Source organism: Pogoniulus pusillus, chromosome 13 (assembly GCF_015220805.1).
Source record: "Pogoniulus pusillus isolate bPogPus1 chromosome 13, bPogPus1.pri, whole genome shotgun sequence".
In the NCBI taxonomy this organism is placed as follows: domain Eukaryota; kingdom Metazoa; phylum Chordata; class Aves; order Piciformes; family Lybiidae; genus Pogoniulus; species Pogoniulus pusillus.
Window position 1 is genome coordinate 30,449,666 of NC_087276.1, and position 27,091 is coordinate 30,476,756.

The window sequence follows — 27,091 nt, forward strand, 5'->3', positions numbered from 1 at the left end:
TGAAAAATTAGGCTACAGGAAACTCTGGATCCATATTCTTTTTCTCCTGGTTCAAACAGCAGGTAAAATAACAAAATACATACTTTATCATTGTGCTATTGTTTAATTTCTTTTCTTATTCCTACAAAACTACATTATTGGTTTATGTTTAATGATAGGAGAGTTTAAGGGCTTGATTTAAACCAATACCTACAAAGCCTGAAGTGATATGTCAGCAGCACTTATGTGTAACTTCTCATGCCAGAAGCTGAGAGGCAGCAAAGATTGCATCTCTCTTTTTGCATGAAGCTTTAAGCACACTTTGAAAAGAAGAGGACTAAGAAGAGGACTCAGGAGTTCAAGAAAAGACTGGCTGAGGCACTTAGTGCCATGGTCTGGTTGACTGGCTAGGGCTGGGTGATAGGTTAGACTGGATGAGCTTGGAAGTCTCTTCCAACCTGGTTGATTCTATGATTCTAATGTTACCATTCCAAATCTCTTCAGCATTTTTTCTTCATCCAAAATGAAATCCTAAAAGTCAAACACATAAATAGCTTCTGAAAATACAATCAGTATTTCCAAGCTGCACAGGCCCACCATCACCCTTCACAAAATGGCAATGGAAAAGCAACATAACTTGAGTTTACACTCTGCCTTACTTCTCTGCCCAGTGGTGCCACAATGCCATGTGCTTTCTGAAGTCTTCCTGTGCACTGTGTGAGCGACACCTTCCACATTTAGAGACACAGAATCAGTCAGGGTTGGAAGCGACCACAAGGATCATCTAGTTCCAACCCCCCTGCCATGGGCAGGGACACCCTACCCTAGAGCAGGCCCCAGATCATTTAGCTTGGAAGGCTGAAGGAGAGATGGCTGTGGAACACTACCCTCTGTCTTTACATGTCTGCAACAACCTTCTTGCTAGTACAGGGTGGTTATGTATCCGTTTGCTGTCCAAGCACCTCTCCTCAGTGATCAGCCCTTCCAGGCTGAATCCTGCACATACTTGACCAGGCTCCAGCTGCCATTCTCCACTGAGAACCAGTGGGTCTGACTGGATTTTTTTTCTTCTCTTTGAATGCCTAGGTAATGTTTATAAACAAAAACCCCAAGGTACAGCTACAGAAAGAAGGATTTAAAACAGCCTCACTACCTATCTGCCTTACACCAGTTCCTTGATGAGCATCTTGGCAGGCTTAACTTCTGCAGTTTCCTGCGTGCTCACCTTTTTCCTGCCTCAAACAACTCTTGTGACAAATGATTCTGTCTCATCTACCCCTGAGAAAGTCCTTCTGCCCAGCAATTTCTCTTCCTCTGTAAGCTCTGCCAATTCAAAGCAGCAGCTTGGCTCTGTGAGAGGTTTAGTTTGTCCAGCTGCCTCTCCCACAACTTTGTGACAACAGTCCAGTGTTTGCTGAGGCTCTCTTTACTATTTCTGGAGGTCTTTTTTTCAGTTTCCTTGTTTATTTCACTGACAAATCATGCAGCCTATGTAGCAATTGGTATTACAGCCATTACATCTGCTCCTAATCCCTGATGTGCTTAAATGTTTGCTCCTAGTAAGAGCTAAACCACTGATAACTACAAATACATATTTGCCTTGCTCCTTTCACCTCAAAGGTAGCTCTCTTTAAACTGTTCTTTGTGAATATGAGGTTACACTGTGGACTAATTCAGCTCAGAACTGAAATTACCACAAATCTTTTCAACTTTGGAAAAAAGTCATTGCTAGAAATGAATACATTTACCTTAGGCTTATGAAATATTATCCTTTCTCTGAAGTACATGAACTAGATACAAACTATGATCTGTTGTAGTGACTGGTTACCTGAGCACTTTCTTAAAAGCCAGAATTGTCCTTTTGGTTTCTATTCCATTTCTGAAGCAGTAACCTGTTGGAAAGAGAAACAAAGCCTCAAGAATAACAGCAGCTTTTCACACAGACATTTAGTGTCTTTGTTTAGCCATGTCCTGGTGTGACAATTTTTTTTCCATTCAGGAGGTATAGTGAATGCTGAAGTTCTCTGCAAGTAATTCTGGCTGCATTTACTACTGAAATGGTGCTCTCTGGCTTGGTAGTCAGGAAGTGTAACAACTAAGTTAAGAATCTGTACAGCTGAACTGCCCTTCACTTCAGTTCTAGGCAGGTATGAAAAGTAGCTCTGAGTGACACCAGAATCATAGGATCATAGAATCAACCAGGTTGGAAGAGACCTCCAAGATCATCCAGGCCAACCTAGCACCCAGCCCTATCCAGTCAACTAGACCACAGCACTAAGTGCCCCAGCCAGGCTTTTCTTGAACACCTGCAGGGATGGTGACTCCACCACCTCCCTGAGCAGCCCATTCCAATGCCAATCACTCTCTCTGTAAAGAACTTCATCCTAACATCCAGCCTATATGGTGTGCAACCCAAGCCAGTTCAGTCTGCTGAGCTACAGATGGCATTTAGTGCCAGCAGCGCTATGCTGCCTCTGGGAAATGACTTTACTGGTTTGGAGTCTGCTTGGATAGCCCTGCCTGGTGTCACATCATCCTGTGACCTGTTACATGACTGTGAAAGTAACAGCCCTGAGGTTTAACACATTGTTAGAATCTGCTCAGATCCTTTACTAAAATGGTAGCTACTTTTATTCCAAGTAAACCTCTCGGAGGCAGACAGCTTGCTTGCATCTCATTTTCCAAGCCTCAAAAAAGGCAAAATTTAGAAGAGAAGGAAAGAAACACCAACTCTTTTTTAAACAGCAGAGCCCAGGAGCCAGATAGTCTTCTTTCCATGAAATAAATCAATAGAATCCAAACAATTACTGAAAGATTCCTGATAAATACTCACCTGAAAGATTTTGCTTGCTTTAAGAAACTTCTGGCTTTTGCTACTTCTTGTGTAAGTTTCTTTAAGTCATCTCCTTCAAAGTAAGGGAAAACAGGATCCTGAAAACAGAATTAGAACATTCTACATCAACTTGCACCTATTTATTATTTTCAAATTCAATCAACTTAATTAACTGAGCCTAAACCTCTCTCCTCCCATTTATTTGCAGAGGTTTTGGTCTTCCAAGTGGAGAGCAGAACAAGTCTGGCTTGAATACAGTTGTGTTTACTAAGATATTTTCTTGCTGTGGCAATCCCAGAGGTCTCCAGCTGGACCTCTCATTTACAGTGACATTGTGAAATACAGGACTGTGGGGATCAGAAGACACACTAAAAGCTAAAGGTAGTTTAAAAAACACAGAGCCCAGATCCAAAATTCCTTTTTCTTTTCCTTCTTTTTCAGACATTATATTTTTTTTTGGTGGATTTTGTCACCTGACCAAGGCAGCCAACAGAGAGAGAAAAGGCAAGTAGGTTTCAACATGAACTATCTTAGAATCACAGAATCAAACAGGTTGGAAGAGACCTCCAAGATCATCCAGTCCAACCTATCACCCAGCCCTGGCCAGTCAACCAGACCATGGCACTAAGTGCCCCAGCCAGGCTTGGCTGCAACACCTCCAGGCACAGCCACTCCACCACCTCCCTGGGCAGCCCATTCCAATGCCAATCACTCTCTCTGACAACAACTTCCTCCTCACATCCAGCCTAGAATTACCCTGGCACAGCTTGAGGCTGTGTCCCCTTCTTCTGTTGCTGCTTGCCTGGCAGAAGAGACCAACCCCACCTGGCTACAACCTCCCTTCAGGTAGCTGTAGACAGCAATGAGCTCTGCCCTGAGTCTCCTCCAGGCTGCACACCCCCAGCTCCTTCAGCCTCTCCTCACAGGGCTGTGCTCCAGGCTCATCACCAGCTTCATTGCCCTTCTCTGGACAGGTTTCAGTATCTAACATCTCTCTTGAACTGAGCAGCCCAGAAGTGGACACAGCACTCAAGGTGTGGCCTGAGCAGAGCTGAGTACAGGGGCAGAAAAACCTCCCTTGTCCTACTGGCCACACTGTTCCTGATCCAGGCCAGGATGCCATTGGCTCTCCTGTCCACTTGGACACACTGCTGGCTCACGTTCAACTGCTATCTACCAGCACCCTCAGGTCCCTTTCTGCCTGGCTGCTCTCTGGGGAGTCCTGTATTAATGTTTCTTGTGATTTTTCTCTTTTAAATGCAGTTTGACTACTGCTGTGGTACTAAGCTGATAGGAAACCAAACCAAACCCAACAAATTCAATCAATTTAACCTACATCTTCATCATCAAACCCCTCTGCCAACAATCTCTGTGCTGCTAATAGTCCATCCACAGCTCCAAAACTGCAGTGGTAGCGCCCTCCTGTTTGGGCAGCAAGCTTCTTCAGAAATTCAGTAGCTCCTCTGTTAACAACAAAGTAGTAAGTTACTTAGGGTAACTACTTTCCTGAAAGAAACAGAAGCAGAAAAATAATTTCTAAGAGTTCCTAAAAAAATACTGCTTAAAGAAAAAAAGATTTGGAGAACTTCATTGCAACCTTTTGTATCATTTCTAATTGTGAATTGCTAACGAAGTCCAAGACAGGCTGGTTTTGGACATGCTGTATTCAATTCAAGAATAGAAAGGCTGAGCTCTTGGAGAGCTGGGACAACTGCTGTGTTCTGAGGTGGCAGAATGGACATGCACCTATTGTAGAAAGCTTGAAGAACTGAAGGTCTGCTTGGATACCTGCTGCCTGCATCACACAGGCGCAGCCCTGAGTTAGCATCTAGAGGAGCATACGCTTTCTGTTAGCATCCCGCAGTCCCCAGCCCTCCACATCTCCAAGAAGGAACATCAGGGATATATATTTAGCCCTTAGCTGCCATTAGCACCTTCCTAGTGGTCTTGATTCCAGTCCAGGTCCGTGTGTCAGGGTGTTTTCAAGCCTCTACAGGGATGTGAATGTGACAGACTAATGATAACAGTACAGGATTCAGCTCAGTGCAGTAGAGCAGTGATGCCTGTCTCTTCTCTGTGCATGAGAAAACAGGGACACAAGCTGTGGGAGATGAAGGCCACGTGGCAGTTTCCTGAGTCACCCAGTTACTACAGGCACAAAGGCTGAGCTCAAACCTCATGTCCAGTGTACTGAGCATGTGGCCCATCTTGGTAACAGCCTTTTGACAAGAACTGAGTCATTAAGAGATTGAGTTGTTCTTGCAGAGTATCATATACCTGTCTGTACAGCTGAAGGTAATGGTGTGGATTTTAATATCTTGTTTCTTTCTCAGTCTTTCCATTTCTTTCAAAATCAGACTGCAACTGGTGTCTGCTTTTCCAGCAGTCAATGCATACACTGCCTCTACACCTTGGAAACTGAGAGCCTTCTGAAAAGCAGAAAATAAACTTAAATAATGAGTACATTCAGAGAAAAGATACACTTGACACTGAAAACACTGTTTCAGTGGTGGAGAGTTTTATATTTACTACATCAAGTTACTATCATCCTTTCCTTCTCACCACATAAGAAAGAGATCAAGGATATAAATGTGAAAAACACACAAGTAAGTAATTTGTAGCATAAGGCAATATATCCATAAGCAGGGCACCAATGAAACCTGACTCACTGGAGAAGGCAAATTAACTGGTTTGGAGAGCTGCTGGCATTAGGTTTTTACAGCACGTTTTGTGGGAGTTTAAGATGCTTGAAGTCTGAAAAATGAAGCTCATTAGGAGCTGGCTTTTCACATTATGAAAAGCTGCTTGACTTGACTCAGTGGACATTTCTGTAACACAGTTTCAACAGGTTGGATTCATTATGAATCCGTAACGTCTCTAAGGAGACTCTGCAAGGGAGTCTGCAAGAAGAATCACTCATTTCAGGCAGCGTTTCTGATTCAGGCTCTACAGCTCATGAAATGGCAAGTTCTTTCAGTCTCTGTTTTAGATTATTGGTTTCTACACTGAGAATTTTTAAAGGAGAAGAAGTTTCTTCGTCTGTTACTAATGTTCAAGAGTTGTACTCAATGGTCAGATGATTCCAACACTGCTTCTTTGAAACCTCAGGCTACTTCAGAACAAATCTCTGACAGCCACAGCTGTACAGAAGCATCATTTTGAGCATCTGGCTATTTTCTGTTCCTTTGAACACAAATGTTATTGCAACCATTGATACATTTTTCTTAAACTCACTATGAGCAGCTCTAGCATCTGCAAGCCCTAGGGACAGAGACAGTGGCTTGACTGCTGTTGTCTTGAGAGCTTGGCATATCAAAATGTTGTGTACTTTGACCAAGTTTATTTTCCTAAAAGACTATCACTCAGATTTTTACCACCACAAGACATGATATCTTCTCCAAAATGTGCTACATTGATTACTGACCTGTAAAGCCATAAGGATGCAGGCATTACCATGAGCCTGAAATCTGGACATCCACTGCACAGCATCATGACAGGTTTCATCACTTGCCTCTACAAGATGCTCCTTCCAACTCTCTGTATTGTCTGCAAACCTCAGCAGGTTAAACCTGAGAAGAAAGATATCCCACCACATTTAACCCTAATCAATACACTCAGTCACTTTGCATAAGTCTGTTTTTTACCAATTAAAAAAAAAAACAACCACCAAACACAAACCTAACTGAAAAAAAAAACAACAAAGCAACAACTCCTCCCATCCCCAAACCAACAAAAAAAGCCCAGCCAAAATATCCAACCAAAAGTCTACTATTGGGTTAAGGTCTTCAAAGTAGAAGAGTCAGAAAGCCTATTTCACCCTGAAGGAGCAGAAAATCCATAGGAATGCTGAACTCTAGAGAATTAAAAGCATTAGCCTATGGGAAATGAGGCTGAAATCTTAGAGCTCAGAATTAGTAGCTGTTTAATCAGAAGAACAGAAAGAGCAGTTCATGTCATATGCATATTATGATCTACCATAAGAATTACTTGCATTGCATTTCAGTATTAGTAACAGTTATTAACCCTGTAACCTAAGTACTGCCAATTGCAGTCTTTCATCTGTTCATCATACCTGACTCCATTTTTCCTCAGCTGCTCCCAGATAAGAGAGGTAAGTTCTTTTTTCACATGTGGCAAATAGGGGTCCATGGAACCAGATGTGTCAATCATAAGACAGACATTTGCTTCTACAATGGTACCAAACCACCTCCTGCTTCCTGGGCCACAACATTGAAACCAAATGTCATTATTTTATTGAACATGTTCTTTTATTGAGCATACTGTAAAATCAGCAGCCCTTAGGGATTATTTTGGACACATTTATACATAATCAATTCTAATCTGTGTGGAAATAAGGCAGTTCAAAGGTTACTAACAGAAAAATCTGCTGCCATTTCCAGTCTGGCACTGTCAAACATTAGTTACAAGCCAACTGCAGCAACCTCCAGGAAGCACTTTTGTAGCTCCTACTTTGAAATCCAATAAAAAACTACTACTGTTTCCCAACAAAGATCTTCATGAGCAACAGAGGGCTTGAAACACTTTTCACTGGCAACAATGCTGAACTTCTAAATAGGGCACATCTTTACCACAAGAAACAGAAAAACTAATTTTGCCTGTACATATTATTGCATATGTTCCTTTGACAAAAAGCTGCTGACACCAGAAACCTTACATACATGGGCATACAAATCCATCACAACCCTAATTGTTTCACAGCAGTGCAGATGTTTATCAGCCACACAGATGCTGAATTCTCTTGTACTTCTATTTTATTGTCACAAAGATGCCTTTTAAAATTTCCAGGAAATGCAAACTGGATGACCCTGTTTCATATTTGAGGTCCAGATTTATTCTATCAGAAATAGTAGATAAGGAGATTTGATGTGCAAGCTGTGCTCTCTAGAAAACCAGCTGCACAGCAGTACCTGACAGAAGCCACTGTATTCTCTGTATGTAGCGCTGCAGCACTTGCTCCAGTTGTCCAGTGTAGCTCTCCAGTTCCTTAGATGGGATCTGCAGATGCTTCACAACCCCCTGTTAAAATTCAGTTTGTACAGGAGCTTTTTGCTCAGCTGCTACACATGCAATGTCTGCACTAGAAATGAGGGAGATTAGGTTTTTCGTCTTTACCTCTATAAAACAGAGTGAGAAAATGTTGGTGGCCACCAACATTTTGGTAACCACCACCAAATGTTGTTAGCCACCATACATTCCAAGTAGATAACTGCTTTGCTGCCCTGTTCTCATCTCAGACAGTTGTGCTGAGCAACAGAATTCTATCATTGGACTGGACAGGTGCAGCTGTTGCATTATTACTGACAGTTTTGTCAATACAATAGAGCAGTAACATCCTAAATGTAATTTGTTATGCTTCTCTCCAGTCACTACACCAATCAGACCAACCAAGATCCAACACTTTCCCACTCTCAACTCCTATGTGATTTTTTAAAGTTTAACTCCAAATTTTAAAATTCTTTCTCTCCCTGTATGAGCAGAGGCAAATGTCAGGCATTCTAAAGGATCCAGATGAAATATTTTTTGTGGTGAACAAAGGTTTTTCTCTAGCTTTCTAATAGAAGAATGACTTAGAAAGAGCAAGGAACAGAGGAGGAAACCCCACACTACCAGGGCACAAATGTTGGCCAAATACATTCTCTTAAAGAAACAGAAAGCTTTTTGGTGTTGTAGATAAGGGCAACTGGAAATGCTTACATTGATTTCAACACTAGGGAAGATAGCACAGTACTTTGCTGACACTTCCTTATGCAGAGACTCCACAGTTTTCTTTTGGTGAGTACAGCCTGGACCAAACATCAGTCTGGGCAACTCCAGTTTAAGCTTTTTAATACTGTACTTGGTCAGCCACTTGCAAGACAAACAAATGGAGCAATTGATTGGCAGTAAGCATTAGAACAGTTTAAGTAATGCTACATTGTGAAGAATCAGTTACCATGCTCACAATCATTCACATGGGTAGTTCTAAAATGGTCATTTATTAGTAAGGAGCAAAGTACCTCTCTGCTTGAACATATTTCCTCTTTTTTTGGCAATGCAAGGCAAGGAACAGAATGCCTCATGCACAGTGGCTTTGGATACTTTTGGTACACTGTACCTAGTTTAGAAAACGAGCAAAGTCACATTAGAAGGAAGCCCTAAGTTAAAAATATAGCTCATTTGAATCACACAGGACTGTTTATTAAACAAACCCCAAGCCCCCAAAGCCTCACAGATCAGCACTGGACAACCCTACCTGTGAAAAAAATGCAAAGTATCTTTATGTCAAAGTACTTTAAAAAAAGACACTTCTCCAAGAAATTCCACAACAAATCTTCTCTAACCATCTCAACCATGGTAGCAGCATTTTTCCTTAGAGGATCTTTGAGCAAAAAAAAAAATCCAAAAGAACAAAAAGTCCTGAAACCTCAACAAAACTTAAAGAACTCCAAGAAGCCAAACATCAAACTGAAAAAAAACCCCACCACTGTTTGGGAAGTAAAAGTCACTGCCACTCTCTATTTAAAGCACACTGATATACCATGAGGTTAGTGAACGCTGGAACAGGTTGCTCAGGGAGGTGGCTGGGGCCCCATCCCTGGAGATACTGAAGGAGAGGCTCAATCTTATCTAGCTGATCTGCTTACTGCAGAGGCAGTTGGACTAGATGACCTCTGGAAGTCTCTTCCCACTCAGACCATTCTCTGATTCTAGGATTATCAGCAACTTAACATCCTAACAGTTCTGTCAGAACACTGATAATTAAAAGGCTTTGGTCATCATATGCTGCTGACACATACCCACATCTCTTCCTCTACCAGTATAAAATAGTGACACAGAAAACTCTGGCTGCTTCCTTGGTTTATGCTTGCTTTTACTCTCAGCTTGAGGCCATTCTTTCATTGCTGGTGCTACAATTGAAAAAACAAAACAAAGAAACCACAAGGTGGACTTACTTCAACCTGATAAAACTCCCACTTGCAACACAGCTCTTCAGTTCATCATTTCCCATTAGCAGCATTTTCAATACTTTTCTTAGCTACTGGTTAAGAAAAATCCATCTTACAGAACTACTTACACTGCTAACATAGAAATGGAACCAAAACCTTCATAAACTGCCATCAGGAAGAATGTCAGAGGGCATACTTTGGAAAGATCAGGGGTTTACAAGAAGCATTATTTGCTGGAAAAGCTAATTAATGCTGTACAAAGCACCTCAAGTGCAATCTGAATCCAGGTCTGTAAACACTGCTACATATCTACAACCTCACTTCAATAAAGCAGTAGATCTCTAGTCTTAATGCAAAAAATGTATATATGGTAAGTTGCAGATGCTAGAGCAGATACAAAGAACAAAACACAGGAAAGTTACAAAAATGGATCAGAAAGGAACTGGATTTAAGGGACTGACAGTGACTGGAATGAATTAAAGAGTAATTTCATAGACCAGGCGCAGTTGCCCACAGTCAGCATTTCCAATGGTCTGACATTTGTAGGTTTTGCCCCCTCTATTACTGGATCATAAATAAATCAAGTGGAACAGCATGTTAATTGCAGTGGAATCCAATATTATTGGAACTGGTAACAAAATAAATCTCTGAATTGTTAAGCCTTTGAGGAAAAAAGGGACTATGAACTGAAATTCACGAGAAGTGAAGTTCTAATGATGGCTTCAGGCTTGGGACAAAGCAGTGCTCTACTTTCCACCACACACACTTCTTGTTTCTTGATATGGGATGGGTAATCAATCATATGACCTGGAAATAATTATACAGGTGTGCAGTGTTCCTTCTGCTCACAACCTGAGAGCAAGCAGATACACTTCAGCTAAAACTCACACTGAAGGCATTTCCAAAGAGCTACAAGGTTTCCTATCAGTCTGATTAAAGATTAAAATGGTAAATCTTTCTAAAACTCAAACTCTTATTTAGTATTTCCTTTTAATCCAAAGAAACTGAAGCCAAGCAGCCCCTACTCCATACAAACCTTGTGGAATTTCTGCTTTAGCACTAGTAGGACGCCATGCCAGTACTCTTAAAGAAGCATTTCTCTCTGCACTGTTATCTTTAATATACTATAGGAAAAAAAATTAAGATGCATTTCAGGTGGATCATAATTGCATTATTCAGAATTGGAAGTACCCTTCACTATTCTCCAGCTCCTGTTTTACTCTGCCTCTTCTAACACATCAGCGGGTTGCCACGGTGACTTGTTAATTTGCAATTTCTTGCTAGGTTAAGCAACTTTAATTGCTCCATTTTAATTACCTTGTCAATTTAATCCGCTACCCTAGAACTAAAGACTAATATCTGCAGGCAGATAAGTCTGGACCATTTTTGGCACTTGAAGGAGGAGCCCAGTATGATAATGGAACTGTTTTATAGAAGCAGCACTACTTTCCTCCTCCGAATTTCACTGACTGTTGGGAACTCAGTGTTGACAGCAGTGCTTTAGACAATAGCTGGGTATGATCTCTAACAAAAAGACAGCATCTTAACAATGTGACCATTTCAAACCATTCTGGCCAGACTCAGAGCTGTGGGTTTAGGAGATGGCAACTTCTGTGGCTTTCTTTTCTCCTTCTTGGCAAGCACATTTGAGTCTCCTTCTGCTACATCTGGATGAGCAGACTGACTTACTGAACGCTGCTTTAAGGATTCCACCAGCAATGCACACTGAAATGGAAGTGCACATTGTTTAGTAACTCATGTTATGTGCAATGTAAATAGGTAACATTTCAAAATTCTGTATTTATACATTTAATAACAAAATTAATATGAAATGTATTCATCTGGCAGTGCTTAACACCCCTAACTGAATAGGAACTGCTTTGTGCTGTGCTGGCTGGAATGCATAAGAAGGAAATTGTCCTTGCTCTGAGCAAACATACTGGAAGAAAAGACAACACTATGCACAGCAAGATTAGAACAGACAGAACATCAACCAAGTATCTGCAACTATTAAATAACAAAATATTTGAACACCCCATTGAATATCCACCAACTCTTCTTTTCACAAATACTTTTGTGACTCGAGACTTCTATGAGGCAACCTTTGGATACGTCTCTCTCTTGCTGCACAGATCTTTCTAATTACACTTCTAATTACAGTGCCAGGCTGACTATACAGCCTCAGTCACTGCTAAGCATTTTGGAAGAAGTCATGTGTAAGTAGTACTGAGAGCTACAGTCTTGTTCTACACCTCCAGTACACCTCAGGATTTATAAATGCATTGTTGTCACTGACAATCCCTCCTTCCACTGCTGTTTATAGGAACACAATATTAGGTATTTGTTATATAATACACACAGAAAGTATTTTTTAAAAGAAAAAATATAATGAACAATTCTTGTTAAGAAGAATTCACAACAGGATTGGTCACAAGAAAGAAAAATTTCACAGAATCATAGAATCAACCAGGTTGGAAGAGACCTCCAAGATCATCCAGGCCAACCTAGCACCCAGCCCTGGCCAATCAACCAGATCATGGCACTAAGTGCCTCATCCAGTCTTTTCTTGAACACCTCCAGGGACAGTGCCTCCACCACCTCCCTGGGCAGCCCATTCCAATGCCAATCACTCTCTCTGACAACAACTTCCTCCTCACATCCAGCCTATACTTCCCCTGGCACAACTTGAGACTCTGTCCCCTTGTTCTGTTGCTGCTTGTCTGGCAGAAGAGCCCAACCCCACCTGGCTACAGCCTCCCTTCAGGTAGTTGTAGAGAGCAATGAGGTCACCCCTGAGCCTCCTCTTCTGCAGGCTGCACACCCCCAGCTCCCTCAGCCTCTCCTCATGGGGTTTGTGTTCCAGGCCCCTCCCCAGCCTTGCTGCCCTTCTCTGGACACCTTCCAGCACCTCAACATCTCTCTTGAATTGAGGAGCCCAGAACTGGACACAGTACTCAAGGTGTAGCCTGACCAGTGTTGAGTACAGGGAAAGAATAACCTCCCTCGTCCTACTGGCCACACTGTTCCTGATCCAGGCCACAATTACAAGGATTTTCATTGTGTCCAGTCTGCACTGTCAGCTGAACAAACACTGCTGACTTTTCTTCTGAACAGAGAATGTTAACTTTAAAAGATACAAATAACACCTACCTTCTGGGAGTAGCTGTTTGCTTTTTCCATTTCAGACACAAGAACAGTAATATCATCACTTTCAAAAATACCTGTTAATCAAATATAGGCTCATCAGTGTGGGGTGTAAGTATACCAAAGTGTGCAACAAATTGTACTATCAATGAAATGAACCAAAAAGACCTTGTTTCCTGCAAGCCAGGCACTCTGGATCTATGTGCATCTTTAAAATACCTAGCAGAAAATAGTGAATTCAACTAGAAAAAACATCAAAATAATAATAAACATAACTCCTGCATTGACTGCATCATAGTATTCTGCATTAGTACTGACAGTCTCTAACTTGTGTGCTAATATAGCATTACTGCACCCAGAAAAATAATAAACTACCCGACTGGGAGGGAAAAAGTATTATGAAGTATTATTTAATGAATGAAAAGAAGTACGTGCTCACTTTCCTTTCCACATACCTGCCTCTCCAAACCAATGAAATCTCCCATTGGCTGCCTGGACTATCTCTTTATAAGCTGTGGCAGTTTCAGTTGGGTTAGCACAGCGGGCTGGCATCATTCTGTTGGAGTCAGGCTCTTCCATCACACTGAAGAGGCAGACATGAAGCTGCAAATCAAAACCTCTGCAAACCTCAGCTACATAAGCACTGAGAGTGTGCTGCAAGAAGAAAAAAGGAAAAAAGAAAATTCCATTTGGATCACAAGATGCTCAGGCTGTGCACATGGACTAAGAGCCACAAAGCAGATGTACTAGGAATGTGTATCTGAGCAATGGATTGTTGTTATAAAAAACAGGAGCTGTGTCTCCATAGCATACTGTGGATTTGCACCGTGACACTGTTTGTGCCTTTGTCCTCATAAGGAAATAACTACATATGAAAAACTCCAGAGTTGGTTTAGTCAAACTCAGGAATTTGCAGTGAAACGATGGCCAGAGCTGGAGTGGGAAAGGATTCCAAAAACCATCTCTTAAACTTTCTATGATTCACACATTAATAATTGCTCCCTCCAACACAGGAATAGTGATTGCAGAAGTGGAAGTGTGAGATCCTGACAGTTGTGCTGGCTTAGGTATGTAAACAAGAAGTATTTTGCCAGCAAGGTGTAGCGACTCCACCTTGAGAAGAGAAAAATGAAGTTGAGATTAATACTGATAGAAACTTTGAGAATGCTAAACCTGTGCTGATACTTACTGTTTCCTGATCAGGTATTCCAGTAGTCAGCAGGTAAAGTCCTTGTGATTTGTGCTTATTTTTGTCTTTGAAGTCTATTTCCATAGCTCTCCTGAGAGCACTCATGAAATTTCTACTCCCTTTGCACTGCAAGTTCAACACCCACCTAAAGGATGACACAATAGACAGAAAGAACAGGCTGTCCAACAACTCTGGTTATTTATGCTAGTTTTGGTACTGCAACCATGGGAAACTAGTTTTAAAGATAAGATTCAGAGCACAAAGATGAAACAATTCTCTCTTATAGACAAATCTGTAATGTAGCAGAACTTACAGGAAGAAAAATTAAACCAGAAGTATAATGAGACCACTGAGGATGCAACTCCACAAACAGAACTGGGAATTGTTTCAGTGTGTGTGGAATAAACATAGGTTAACTTTAACACCTCGACTGCATTAGAAGCAGTTTTCAGTTCTTCATGTCACCTGTGCATTAGATTTCTCTGTCTGTGCACATAGATATTCTTTATACAGATGAAATACTAAGTCTCTAGGATATACTAAATTTGATAATGCTGATTTTGCAGTGAACCAGCATGAGTCAGTGGAGAACACTTCATGGCAAACTGTTTTTGTAATATGAGAAAACTACCAATTTTCTAAATGGTTCACTGTGCTGCTTCAATCTGTTTCTCTGTTGTATTTGTTTCATGGTAGCTCTAATCACTTAATTCAGCTGTCTGGGAAAGTTATTTGATCCTACCTCCAAGCACTTTGTAAGTTTTCTGGTTTAGAAGGAACTAGTTCCAGCTGCCAAGGCACAACATCACTCCCAAATCTTTCATGGAAAGACAACAGCAATTAATTGACAGATTATGCTTTAGGACAAACATAAACAGTAGATTCACTGAAAAGTAAAAATATCATTTGGGGTATTAGAGACATAAAATTGCCTGATACTTTATTATGTTTTATTTCAAACCATTTATCCATCACTCAGCAGCTGTTAGATTTTCAAGGTAATGAGCCAGATTATATCTTTTTTTCTCTCCACAGGATTCTAAGTGAGCTGGTAAAAAGCTCAGAGGGACTGCAACAAAAAAAACCAAAACCCAACTGTCAGATGCTGCCTGTATCTCTCCTGGGAAGTAAGGGTTCTGCCCTGACTCCAGATTTGGAACTCTCAGCTCCTGTCCCCTGCTTTTCCCTGTCAGTCAGAAGCCTGTCCAGCTGTCAGCAGCTGTACCACACATTTCTGCCCACCAGTGGTGAGTACAGAATTTCAGTACTATTATATATTTAAATAATACTGGAGTTACTGTAAAATTTAAAGAGAGTTCTCAGATATGGTATCAAAGACACCAAAAATCTCTCTCTGCAAGAAAAGAGTTTGTTACAGGCATAATAAAGTCAGCTCCAGTGAGCCCCACCTAGAGCAGTGATTTTTACTTACTAACCTGGTCTCCATGCATCTCATCTATTCATAGGCCCACTACTGGCAAATCAGTGCTGCTCTTGCAATTATTTCATCATAAACCATTAAATACAATTAAAAAAATATAAAATATTGTATTGCAACGTGTCACAACTATTTTAAAGGCACCTTAAACAGCTGCTTACGCTAGAACATTGAAGCAATCCTTATCTGACAGCTGTTCCTCGAATAACAGTCGCAAAGAATGTTGGATGTGGCTGATGTACCTCGAGTTTGTCATTGATATATCAACAAGTATAACCACCCTGTAGAGGAAATATGTTATTCATCAAAAAAGAAATAAAAACCCAGATTTAACTACATATTCTTATCTTCACTATGCTCTTAACTCGCCAGGGGAAGGATCTTCCAGCTATGCAGCAACACAGTATAAACACTGGGTCTGTATTTTAAAATAGTAATAAATATTGACAAAGAAATAAATCAACAACAAAGCACACACAAAAACCCTGCCTGGATGCATTCCTCTGTGGCCTACCCCAGGTGTTCCTGTATAAAGGGTTAACCCTCCTGGGGGGTGGTCTTGAACCTGACGCCAAATCCTCCAGATTCCTTCCCGGGGCAGTGGTCTGAACCTGACCCCAGGTGTAGTGGTTGGCCCACTCCCACTTCTGTCTAGCCCTATAAAAACAGAGGAACTTCCTGTTTGTTTCTCTCTTCCACCTCCCTGCCTGTGAGCACCACTCATCCTTCCGGCTGCTTTTGTTCTGCCACGTGGTGGACAAATGATTCCACCTCCACCCATTGCCATCAATCTGGTTGTATATATCTTTTTTGTATCATATTTTTCCTTGCCTAGATCCCTTTGCAATTCCCCTACCTCAAACACTTTTTATTTACAGTTAGTTTTTTTAATTCTAACTTCCTAATGGAAGCAAGGCTGTTTATTGGGTGTGGTGGTTTACCTTCTTCCTCTCTACCTCTAATTCTTTTCTTTCCAAAAGATGGGGAGAGAGGAAGGCATCCTATGGTATTGGCTCTGTTAGATATGTATTTTGAATCTGTGGGAAATTTAAACTAGAACCAAGACATCTTGCTCTGACAGAGGGGGTTGGACCAGATGATCTTTTAAGGTCCTTTCCAACTCCTAACATTCAGTGATTCTATAACCTGCAACTGCTGTCTCTACCTCTGACTATTTTCTGCCCTGAATCCTTGGAGCTGACCTGCACACAAAGCAAAAGCTGGCAAAGCAGAACCATCACTAATCACTAAAAAGAGGCCAGGCAAGTACAGTACCTCCTTTCACAGACAGTTCCCCATATGCTTCTGCTAGCAGAACACAGCCAGTCAATTCGGCTCTCATAGACTCTAACCATCTTAGCAAGGAGTTTCTGTGAACAAAATACAGAAAATGAAAGTTAAAAATAAAATAGTCAACTAAATATATTAAGCATTTGGCAATAGAAGACTAAGTGACATCACAACACAGTGATGAAAAAATACTAGTTTTCATTCATTTTGCCAGCAGCATTTCACTCTTAGTAAAGGCAGAAGAATACAGCCCATGAGGAAATGTACAATGGTAAAAAACCCCACAACAATGAAGGTCTAAACTCTTCACATTTCTTCTTGCTTCTTACCTTTACACAACAGCTTTCAAGTCATGCAGCAACCATCCCAGCTTGCTCCTATGCTACTTCTTAGGAAGCTCCTGCTAGGCCCTGAGTCTTTCCTGGTCTGGCCAGTAACAATCAGACATTCTTAAAACTTACTTGATTTGCAAAGAAATTGAATACAAATCTTTCCCCAAAAATGACTAAACCACAATGAAATGAGACAGTTCTGATGTAGTAAGAAGTACTTCAACTTGTTGGTCTATGGCCTAAAGGATTCATGTGTCTATAGATAAAATAATCCAAACACATTCTTCCACATAGCAGCGCTGATGGGCTCTTTCTCTTTGCCTCACTCCTCACTACTGGAAGAATCTGAGTCCTAAGTCTGACCAGATCATGGACGCAAAACTCTGCAGCCCTTGTGTAACAGGACAATGTGGAACAATTAGATGGCAATCTAGCCCTGGCAAAGCCACATCACTAAAGACAACTCACCTGATAGTGGTACAATACTGGCAGGTCAACGTGGATATTTTTCACAGTTCCATCATACCATTCAAACTGCACCATCACTTTCTAGGAGGAGAAATAAAAGCAGCAGCTGCTTATAGAAGCTTCACTAATATGAAATTCCTTCCTGAATCATTCTTCAGAATGGCATTGAATCATGGAATAGTTTAGGTTGGAAGGGACCTCAAAGTTCAGCCAGTTCCAACCCCCTGCCATAGGCAGGGACACCTCCCACTAGAACAGGTTGCTCAAGGCCTCATCCAACCTGGCCTTGAACACCTCCAGGGAGGTTGTGGATCACAGAATCACAGAATGTGATCAATATTAGCATTCTGTGATTCTGTGCTCCACAACCACCCTAGGCAATCTGTGCCATTGGTTCACCACCCCCACTGTAAACAATTTCTTCCTAGCACCTAGTTTAAATATCCCCTCTTCCAGTTTAAACCCATAATGATCCATCCTGTCATTACAAGACCTTGTAAATAGTCCCTCTTCAGTCCTCCTGTAGGCCTCCTTCAGATACTGAAAGGCTACTACAAGGTCTCCTTGAAGCCTTCTCTTCTCCAGGCTGTAGAGTCCCAACTCTCAAACTCTCAAGCCTCAAATTCTAGTCAGAGGCCACAGACTTTCACTAAGTACTGACTTTAATAGCAAAAACATAGCAGTAGAAGGAAAAGGTCTTTATCACTTACCTCATGGAGAGTTGATGATACTGTTTTCTTAAGAATAGGTACAAATTCTTCCACAGGAGAGAAGGCATTGGGAGCCAAAACTTGATAAAGGTTTAACTTTTTAGCTATGGCAATGAGCAAAGAAATGAAATAAAACACTTGCTCTGTCTTTAATTCATGTTTTGTACCTGTTAAGCTTTTCTTTCCGTGCTACCTTTCAATCCATTTGTCTTTAACCAGTCTGTTGAGGTTTGGGCCTGGCCACATGATGTTTGAAGAACTAATGGTCCTTCCTGCTTTGGGGGCTTTGGTACAAAGTTGGAAGGTGCTCTATTTGCAGCTTCTGTGGAAACCTAAAATAGAGTTTAAGACAGAAAAACTCTTGCAAGTTTTGGCCTAACTTTTTTTCACCTCCTCTGCTGCAGGCTGCACACCCCCAGCTCCCTCAGCCTCACCTCACACAGCTGTGCTCCAGGGCCCTCCCCAGCCTTGCTGCCCTCCTCTGGACATCTTCCAGTACCTCAACGTCTCTCTTGAATTGAGGGGTGCAGAACTGTACAGAGCACTCAGAGTGTGGCCTGAGCAGTGCTGAGTACAGGAACAGAAGAACCTCCCTTGTCCTGCTGGCCACACTGTTCCTGATCCGGGCCAGGATGCCATTGGCTCTCCTGGCCACTCTGCCCCACGTGTACTCTAGATGACCTTTAGTAATTATGAGGTGGGAAGACAGATGAAAGAATTATATATATATAAAACAGGGAGGATGAGGACAAACAGAACTATTATTCACAGATGACCAGTTTGCCTCCTGCCTGGGATGTCTCAGGTCAGATGACCAGATATGCAGAGATACCCAATGGAAGCCTTCAGTCCCTCTTTCAGATCTGACCTGTCCACCTCACACAACTGCCTACAGCGGTTGTGACAAAGAGCAGACTACTCTGTTAACAACAAAACTGCATTTGTGAAACAGTGCTGGAATTTTTAGCATTGAAGTTTAGCAGCCATAGAGTGACTTCAGCTACTTTCTAAGTACAAGGATAAGCTAGGAGTTTGTGTCTCTTTCCTTGAAGGATTGCTGGAACTTCATTTAAATGAGTGTGCACAGTCAGGCTGGTGAACCTCTTAGGTTTTCAGTGTGATCATGGTACAATGCTCTTTTCAATGCATTTTCTTTGGTCCATGAAACTTGCTGCATTTTGGAGAGCAGCAAGCAAAATATCTCCTTTACAGGTTTGGGCCTTAGCTTGCTTTTACAACAGATGGGTCTAGTTGATTGGCCAGGGCTGAGTGATAGGTTGGACTGGATGATCTTGGAGTTCTCTTCCAATCTGGTTGATTCTATGGCTGAGACATAATATTCAAAGTGCACATCAAAATATCTAATCATATCTATTTTTTTTCATATTGTGACCACAAAAGCCTTCAACCCCTGATCCTTCAAAGAACATCTGAAAATAGAAAGATACATACCTCTGCTCTTCTACCAATAAGTAAAATCAAGTGTTTTCAAACCCCACCTCAGAGTGTGAAGTGGTACATTTTGTCTTGTGCCTTTCTACAGAAAAATGCAATCTGCCTTTATTGTTTTGTCTGATTTGTTCACAGGTTGCACAGTTTCTCTGCAGAGGTGAATCAAAGTTTAATGACTTCATCTAGGAATAACTTCTGTGTGTATACAAATGTATGGAAGGAAACACATCACTTGTCCATCAGTTTGCTTTTTTCCCCCTCTGTGTTTGTACTGAGTCTGTGTTACTTCTCTAGTTGCTCCATTTAGCAGGTAAACTTGCCTACCAGCAGATCCTGTGTCTTGTTGATATGTGTTACCAGCAAACCTCTAGCTGGTCCTAGATGAGGCACAGCAAAATCTTGCCGTGGTGAATGATTATCCTGCAGTCTGGATTTTGTGGTCACCCTACAAGACAATGAGATTTATAGGATGACTTCATTATCCATAATATTCCTGTGCTGTCATAATGTCTGCACAAGTTTTTTTCTGCAGGAACTGGTTTGTACTTTGACATTTCTTTACATGGTCCAGTTAATATAGGACAAACATTTTGAAGGGACATGGCACACGGTTTATAAGAGGTAAAGTTATTCAGTCTGTATCTACATATGAGGTCTCAACAAGACTTTTAAAGTGTCCTTACCCAACGTTTTCCAAGAACTGATCATTGTCCAACAACTCTGCCATTTTCCTGGTGTGTGTAGCCATGACATGGATAGACCCAGCCTCGTTAAAGCAAAAAGACAAACTATTAGAATAAAAAGCTTAAATGTTCAGGAATATACACTGTTAACAAGTTATATTAACTTTGTCACTAACTTTTATGGCAATTGCATTGCAGCTGCTTTTTAATTTGCTGTTGTCCCACGTGCAAAGAGAAGCTACAATTCTCTACCCACAGAAAACACAAGCAGTAACTATTCTGCGGGAGCTCTTGGTGAAGGGATTTCCTGCAGCTCATGATACAGCTGCTGGGAGACAAGCTACACAGCTCACCTTGACAAGAAGACTAACTGCAGCAAAACCCAGAGCGCTGCCGCTCAGCCTGAGCAGCGGCGAGAGCAAAGGGCCGCCAGCCGGAGCCAAGCCGGGCTGCGAGGCCGGGACGGAGACGTGTGCGGGTCCGGCCGCGGTAAGACCAAAGCCAAAGCGACCACGAAGTCCTGTCTCCCACCTGGCTGGGCTTGTCCGCCGCGCTCCGTCCTCAGTCGCCCGTGTTCCTCTGCTCACCAGCGGCTGTCCAAGGCGCCCTCTCTCCGCACCGTCCCAGGCCCCGAGGCTTTCTTCACCTTACGAGAAACGCCCTCTCAGCTCCACCGACCCCGCACCATCCCGTCCCTCCGGGACTCCCCTCACCTTGCGGGAAACGTCCCCTCAGCTCCACCGACCCCGCACCGTCCCCCGAAACTCCCCTCACCTTACGGGAACGTCCCCTCAGCTCCACCGACCCTGCACCATCCCGTCCCTCCGGGACTCTCCTCACCTTACGGGAACGTCCCCTCAGCTCCACCGACCCCGCGCCGTCCCGTCCCGTTCCCCTCACTTGCCCCATGCCCCCTACAGCCTAGACACACGCCGAAAGGACAGCCACCTGGGTAAGCGACAGGAACGCCCAAACACTCTGAGGCCAAGGCACCTCCCGGCACTCACCCGACCCCTAACCCTAACCCGGGACCCCAGCAGCAGCCCAGCCTCACGCCCTCCTCAGCGCGGGAAGCAGCGGCCGCGTCCCAGCCCAGCGGCCGCGTCCCGGCGTTGCCGGTGGAGACGCAGAGCTGGCGCCGCTTCCCGCCGCCCGAGGGCCCCCAGGAGGAGGCGGCGGCGGCGAGGGCCGGTGCGGTTCCCTCAGCGCAGGCGCGGGCAGCGGCTTTAGTAGACAATTTATTTCGATAAACTCGCTCAATAACAAAAATACAAGTGAAGAAAATCATGTTCCTTTTATACAGTCTGTATTAACATTTGTTCGGAAATCATTGAGTGAAAAATGTTCGAACCAATTAGAAAACAATCCTCAGCAAAGGCCGGGGCGGGGGGCGCAGGCGGCCAGGCCTCGGGCGGGGAGCGACGCGGCGCCCAGGCAGGACAACCCGCTTGCGGACAGCGCTTCCTTCATCGCTTTCATCCTTCACAAGGGTTTCAAAGGACAGCTGTGTGTGTGTGTGTGTGTGTGTGTGTGTGTTGGGGCAAACAGTAATCTACAGTTGTGTTCGGAAGTGGTTAAACAACGGCTCAAACACAGGTAACGACACGAGGGCCCCGATCCGGCGCCTTGGCTTCAGCCCACGGTCCGGGCTCAGGTGGTGGTGCAAAACTACCAGCGGCTGCAGGAACCTGGTAGCACTCGCCAGCAAGATTAACGACGGAAAACGACCTTCAGCGGTTAGCCTGGGGTGTTCACGGAAGCACAACCTCCCCAGGTCCAGGTGATTAGTTCAGCTGAGCTCAAGAGTAAAGAATTGTACAGACAAATTAAGTCGTTTGCCTTCCGACGGTATCTGACGTTTCTAATCTTACAGGTTGTTAGCCAGATAAACGACGAAGTGTGCACGAATTACGTGAGCGATGGGACATCAAACCTTTGGGGGAATCTTTAAGCAAGAGGCTGATGAAGAATCCCTGGTGACACATGAAATGAGCTGTCCTTCGAAAAGGTCAATGGAAGGGCTGGCAGAGTCAGCACAGTTCATGTAAACACTCAACACAAATACAGGACTACCTTTGGAGAAGACAGGGATGGAAACGTTTGCTTTTCATGGACCAAAAAAACAAAGGTCTACAGATGTTTAGGCATCTTCCCGTAGTTTAAAACAACCTTGTGCAAATAAAACCTATAAATAGTCTTCAGCAGAGTTTACAGTGATGCTCTTGGGTGCAAAAAGAATGCACACAACATTGTAAGTAAAGGAACAGAAGTTTGACAAATGATTGCACCATGAAACAGTGTTTTATATACAGTTGACAAGATATGATTTTCTGCTATAAGTTAATGCTGTACTACATAGTACTGAGTGACCTTATTAAAAGCAACTGTTGAGAGTTGTCTCTTCAATTACTGGGTGGAGATCTTTAAAATGCAGATGGCTGCATCTAATTCTGGACTTAAAATGCTCCAATATTTAGTCATTGATCTGCTAGTTACATCTCTGCTATCATTTAATAATTCATAGCAATAGCACTGGCAGATCAGATACATTTCCAGCCAGCCAGCCACAGTCTAGCTATGCTCCAAGATCAGCCTAAATCTGTTGCATACATGATGTTACTACAACTGAAATAAGTAAGATGGGAGGGGAGAGATTTTAGCAGCTAAGAAACTTCCCCCCACTTACATTCCAGTTACAAAAAACTTCTTACAAGTATTTACAAGGGTGACATTTCTGGGGGGAAAAAAACAAGACACTTCTGTTTTTCCCCCCCCCAACATAATTTATGGTCTAAGTTTTAGTGAATACTTTATCTTAGGATACAGCAGTGATAATACCAAAAATCTAGACACACATCCAGCACCAGAACGCTGCATTTTATCTCCACCAACGTCACTGGGGACCTCAGACTACCCATGCAGATAAAGGCTTAAATGAGGAACCAAATCATATTTAAACCATTACTTCCAAATAGGTGCCTGGCTGTATTTACAGATTAGTATACTTTAGGAGAATCTAGTGATCCATAAGCACTCCTTTCTACCTGTGAGTGAGCTGACTGGAATAAAAAAAGTCACTTTATAGACACTGCAGTGACAGGTCTGATCAAAAATGTCAAAAATTCAGCAACCAACCAACCTTTTGTGTATTAAAACACCTTGGAAAGGGAGCCACCAGGGTCTGAATGGCACCCTGTTTAAAAGAACTGGGAAACCTTTCTTATTTTTCAAGCACTTAAGCTTATGTGATAGGTGATTATTTTGGAAACTGCTGAATATATTTTAACAACAACCTCATTCTGAAATACTTCCACTAACACTGTGGGGATGTCTGGTTAGCAAGGCAGCTTTTCTAATAAGCTCAATGAAACAGCACTTGAGACACACAGTTATTTTGTTTTCATAATGAATCTCAGGTAGAGCTTGTGTTAACTGGAAAAGAAAGACTGAGAGTGCAGGCAGCTTTTCTGGGACACCTTTCTGTTCTTTCTGTGAGGTTCGACTGAGTAGTGAATGGTGGCGACTGTGGATTCAAAGCCTTATGCTTGTGCTGACAAAATGAAACTGGTGAGGACTATGTGCTCCAAATTTGGGTGGCCCTTAAATCCACATTTAAAGTAATAACTTTAGTAAGCAAGGCATATATTATTTAAACAATTATATTGCTTTTTTGTTGTAAAGATGCATTAATACTCAAAGGAGAGGAAGTTCATCCATCTTTGCAGTGGAATGGTGTTTGCATTACTTGAAACACTGCATCTTACATGTGCTAGAGAAATGCTTCCCTATGGTAAAAGGCTGTGCTTGGACATGTACGAAGGCTGATGGAACAAGGCAGTAGAAAAAAGAGACTTTCTGTACAACAGTTGCTCATAATTTAAATAGTGTCCGTTTCCAAAAATTAGGGTTTTAACTTTAAGGTATGACATGATCTCGCCTCCTACCCTCATATACAAATAAATTACCATAAAAAGAATCTTAGCTTAACTTAAAATTGCACCTAGAAAGGCATGGGATCGTTTGTACCTGTTACAAAAAACTGTTAAAATCAAGGGCTGCTACAAAGAATGAGGTAAACTGAAGACTCTCAGCTATGTGGCCTTCAGAGAAATGGCTTTTTTCTATTGAGTTCTAGTTTTGCACACCACAGTGTTTTGCTAGCAAAGCGTTCTGAGTTCTTTTCCAGGAACCATTTGTGTGTATATACATATATGTACATATATGTGTATACACACACACACACACACACACGTACATACATACACACACACTGGATACTGCATCAGCAAAATATATATATATTTATATATATATTTATATAAATATAAGGAAGAAATCCCCCTCTAAAGTGTTCCTTAGGGTTTTTCTAGAGCTTCCTGGGGAGGAGGGGCTGTATGTTTTCTTGCTTTTACATACATCTAGACAATGGTTTGATCTATTGGCTTCTTGGTGCAGTAATGCAAGATTGATCCACATTGGTGCCAAAGGTTTTCCTCATCAGAAGGAAGATGTAAAATACTAATCTCTTAAACAGTGAGGCCAGCCTCACTTGAATTCCTCTGCAACCCTCTGGTCTACCACAAAGTTCATAAATACTTTATGACTTGCAAATCATTAGACGTTAAAAACAGGAACAGTACAGTAACACGGGGTGTTATGCTTCTCAGTGTAAAGCATTCTTCACTAGTTCCTATCACAGTGCAGACCTGACTGCATTAAATATGCTCAGGAGATCAGTCAGCGTTGTCTGTATTTGGTTATAGGAAAGGCTCTCCTTTTTTTCATCCAAAGTGCATAGTGAGAACAAGTCAAAGCATTCCTCTTTTCAGTATGTGTTTCATAGTCTGATCTAGGCATCCTCCTGAGAATGCAATTCTGATGTCTTTCCAAAATCAAGTCCTGCAGTTCAGACATTCATCAGCCAGGTAAACAAACTTTGCCAGCAAATAGAAGTCCCACTATTGTAAAGAAAATGGATAAGACAAACAGTACATATGAAGACCCAACCACTGTGTTATTGGGTAATTTATATGGTTGACCTCCAACTTCATTGATGTAAAATCCTATTGGAAATATTAGGGCTGCCATACAGAATAGAATCACTGCAAAGAAAGGAGAAAGGGGAAAAAAAATGGTCACTGTTGTGTTAAAGGCAAAAACATTTACCAGTTCATAGAGCAGTTCAGAAAGGCAAGCAAAGTCTTCTGACCAAACCGAAGAGCTAAAATATTCCAGTACCTCAAGCAGGACTTGGGCATAAACAGAAAAGATGGGTTTCATACACCGTGTTCCACATCAGAACATCAGCTGCTTCTCGCTCTCCCAAACACACGAAGCCGCTTTCGCAGCATCTGGAGTCCAGCGCAGCCGATCAGCCTTTCCCCCACTGACAACGCTGCGCAAGAAACCCGCAAGGGTTCCACTAGAGGGCGCTGCTGTCTCGCCGGTAGAGGAGCAACCCCCCTGGCTCATTTGCGAAGGGGAAGGGAAAGCACAAACAAGACACCTGGCAGCTGCAAGGTCAATACATGCTTGCTCCGTGCTTTATCGCTGGGCTGTCTCTTAAACCCGAAGAGCCAGCAACCAGACGTTAAACATTAAACAATCTAGAAGGTTTTAAGATATATAATTATTTTGTGGTGTAATTCCACTTTACACAATCTAATCCTTAAGGAATAGTTCCTTTTCTAACCCTGCATCTTAACCAACAGCTGCTCCATCAGAGGAGAGGAAGTTTGGGTACGTGTTTCTCGGGCAGATCTGTAAGCACGGAAGAGCTCTCTGAAGAGCTCTCCACTAGAGTGATCCAGGAGACAGTGTTTGATGTGTGATTTGTAACGCAACATACAATTAGTAACAGTTTGAACAATACTCTGAGGATGAGTCACATTATCATAACTTAGCAGGCTTCCTATTACCTCCACTTTGTCCTTGACAAGCATTCCACTTATTTACAAGACTTCTGTTACATTTTAACAGCAACACACTCACAGGAAATAGCTTTAGGATTCTGAAAACAACCTCTGCTTTCAAGATTAAGGCTCCTTTATTACATTCACAACTATGCAGCTGGAAAAGTTCTGATGGCCTGATGGATATGGCTGAAGATCTTTATCCCTTCTCTACTAAAGCACTGTGCTTTGAGGCATGCTGTGCACACATGCGCCAGTGCTCCCTGTCTCTGAGACCTGCTCGCCACAGGCTACTGGAATCACTGAAGTCTGCCAAATTAGGAAGCCTGGCAAAGGAGTTACAGCAAAGTTTTGAGAAGTCATGAAGAAAAGACTGCATCATAATTTTATTGTTAAAAAAGAAGTCTGAGGAGAAAATCCAACATCCAAATTACTCAGTTAATTTGGTGTGTGTTCGTTTGGAAGAAGATTTGTAAGGTAGAGGATAGGAATTCTTGCTACAAGCTTCAGCCTAAATGTTACTCTCTGGTAGTTTCAACTCAGTGAGGTTCTCATCCTCAAGAGTACTTGCTTTTGATTTCAACATTTTCCTTGGGTATGAAAATTTGCAGATAAGATACTTAATGACTACCATTTCTGTTAAGGAAAATACTTTGGTAACAAAACACAACCATTTGTATTCTGCTTCTGAATGGTGACTGTCAAAAAGGGATT

General features: G+C 42.2%; 2 protein-coding genes across 2 annotated transcripts in view; both read right to left on the minus strand.

Annotated features, from left to right (window-relative positions):
• Nucleotides 1-7: 7 nt before the first annotated feature.
• VWA3A (von Willebrand factor A domain containing 3A) lies at nucleotides 8-21,486 on the minus strand. Its single transcript, XM_064152740.1, is given in 26 exon segments — nucleotides 8-46; nucleotides 1,808-1,871; nucleotides 2,813-2,910; nucleotides 4,149-4,275; nucleotides 5,090-5,241; nucleotides 6,237-6,381; nucleotides 6,885-7,029; nucleotides 7,741-7,849; nucleotides 8,528-8,680; nucleotides 8,830-8,927; nucleotides 9,610-9,720; nucleotides 10,796-10,883; nucleotides 11,326-11,484; nucleotides 12,910-12,980; nucleotides 13,359-13,557; nucleotides 14,093-14,237; nucleotides 14,835-14,909; nucleotides 15,692-15,811; nucleotides 16,806-16,900; nucleotides 17,621-17,701; nucleotides 18,331-18,434; nucleotides 18,524-18,662; nucleotides 20,107-20,227; nucleotides 20,466-20,548; nucleotides 20,997-21,111; nucleotides 21,473-21,486. Coding segments are annotated over 24 exon segments (2,703 nt in total). The 5' UTR covers nucleotides 20,531-20,548; nucleotides 20,997-21,111; nucleotides 21,473-21,486.
• Nucleotides 21,487-21,734: 248 nt separating this feature from the next.
• Nucleotides 21,735-27,091, minus strand: part of MOSMO (modulator of smoothened) — a 35,502-nt gene continuing 30,145 nt past the window's right edge. Inside the window, exon 3 of the mRNA XM_064153809.1 lies at nucleotides 21,735-25,567. Coding sequence (XP_064009879.1) covers nucleotides 25,383-25,567 — 185 coding nt within the window. The 3' untranslated portion in view covers nucleotides 21,735-25,382. The remainder of the gene's footprint in view (nucleotides 25,568-27,091) is intronic.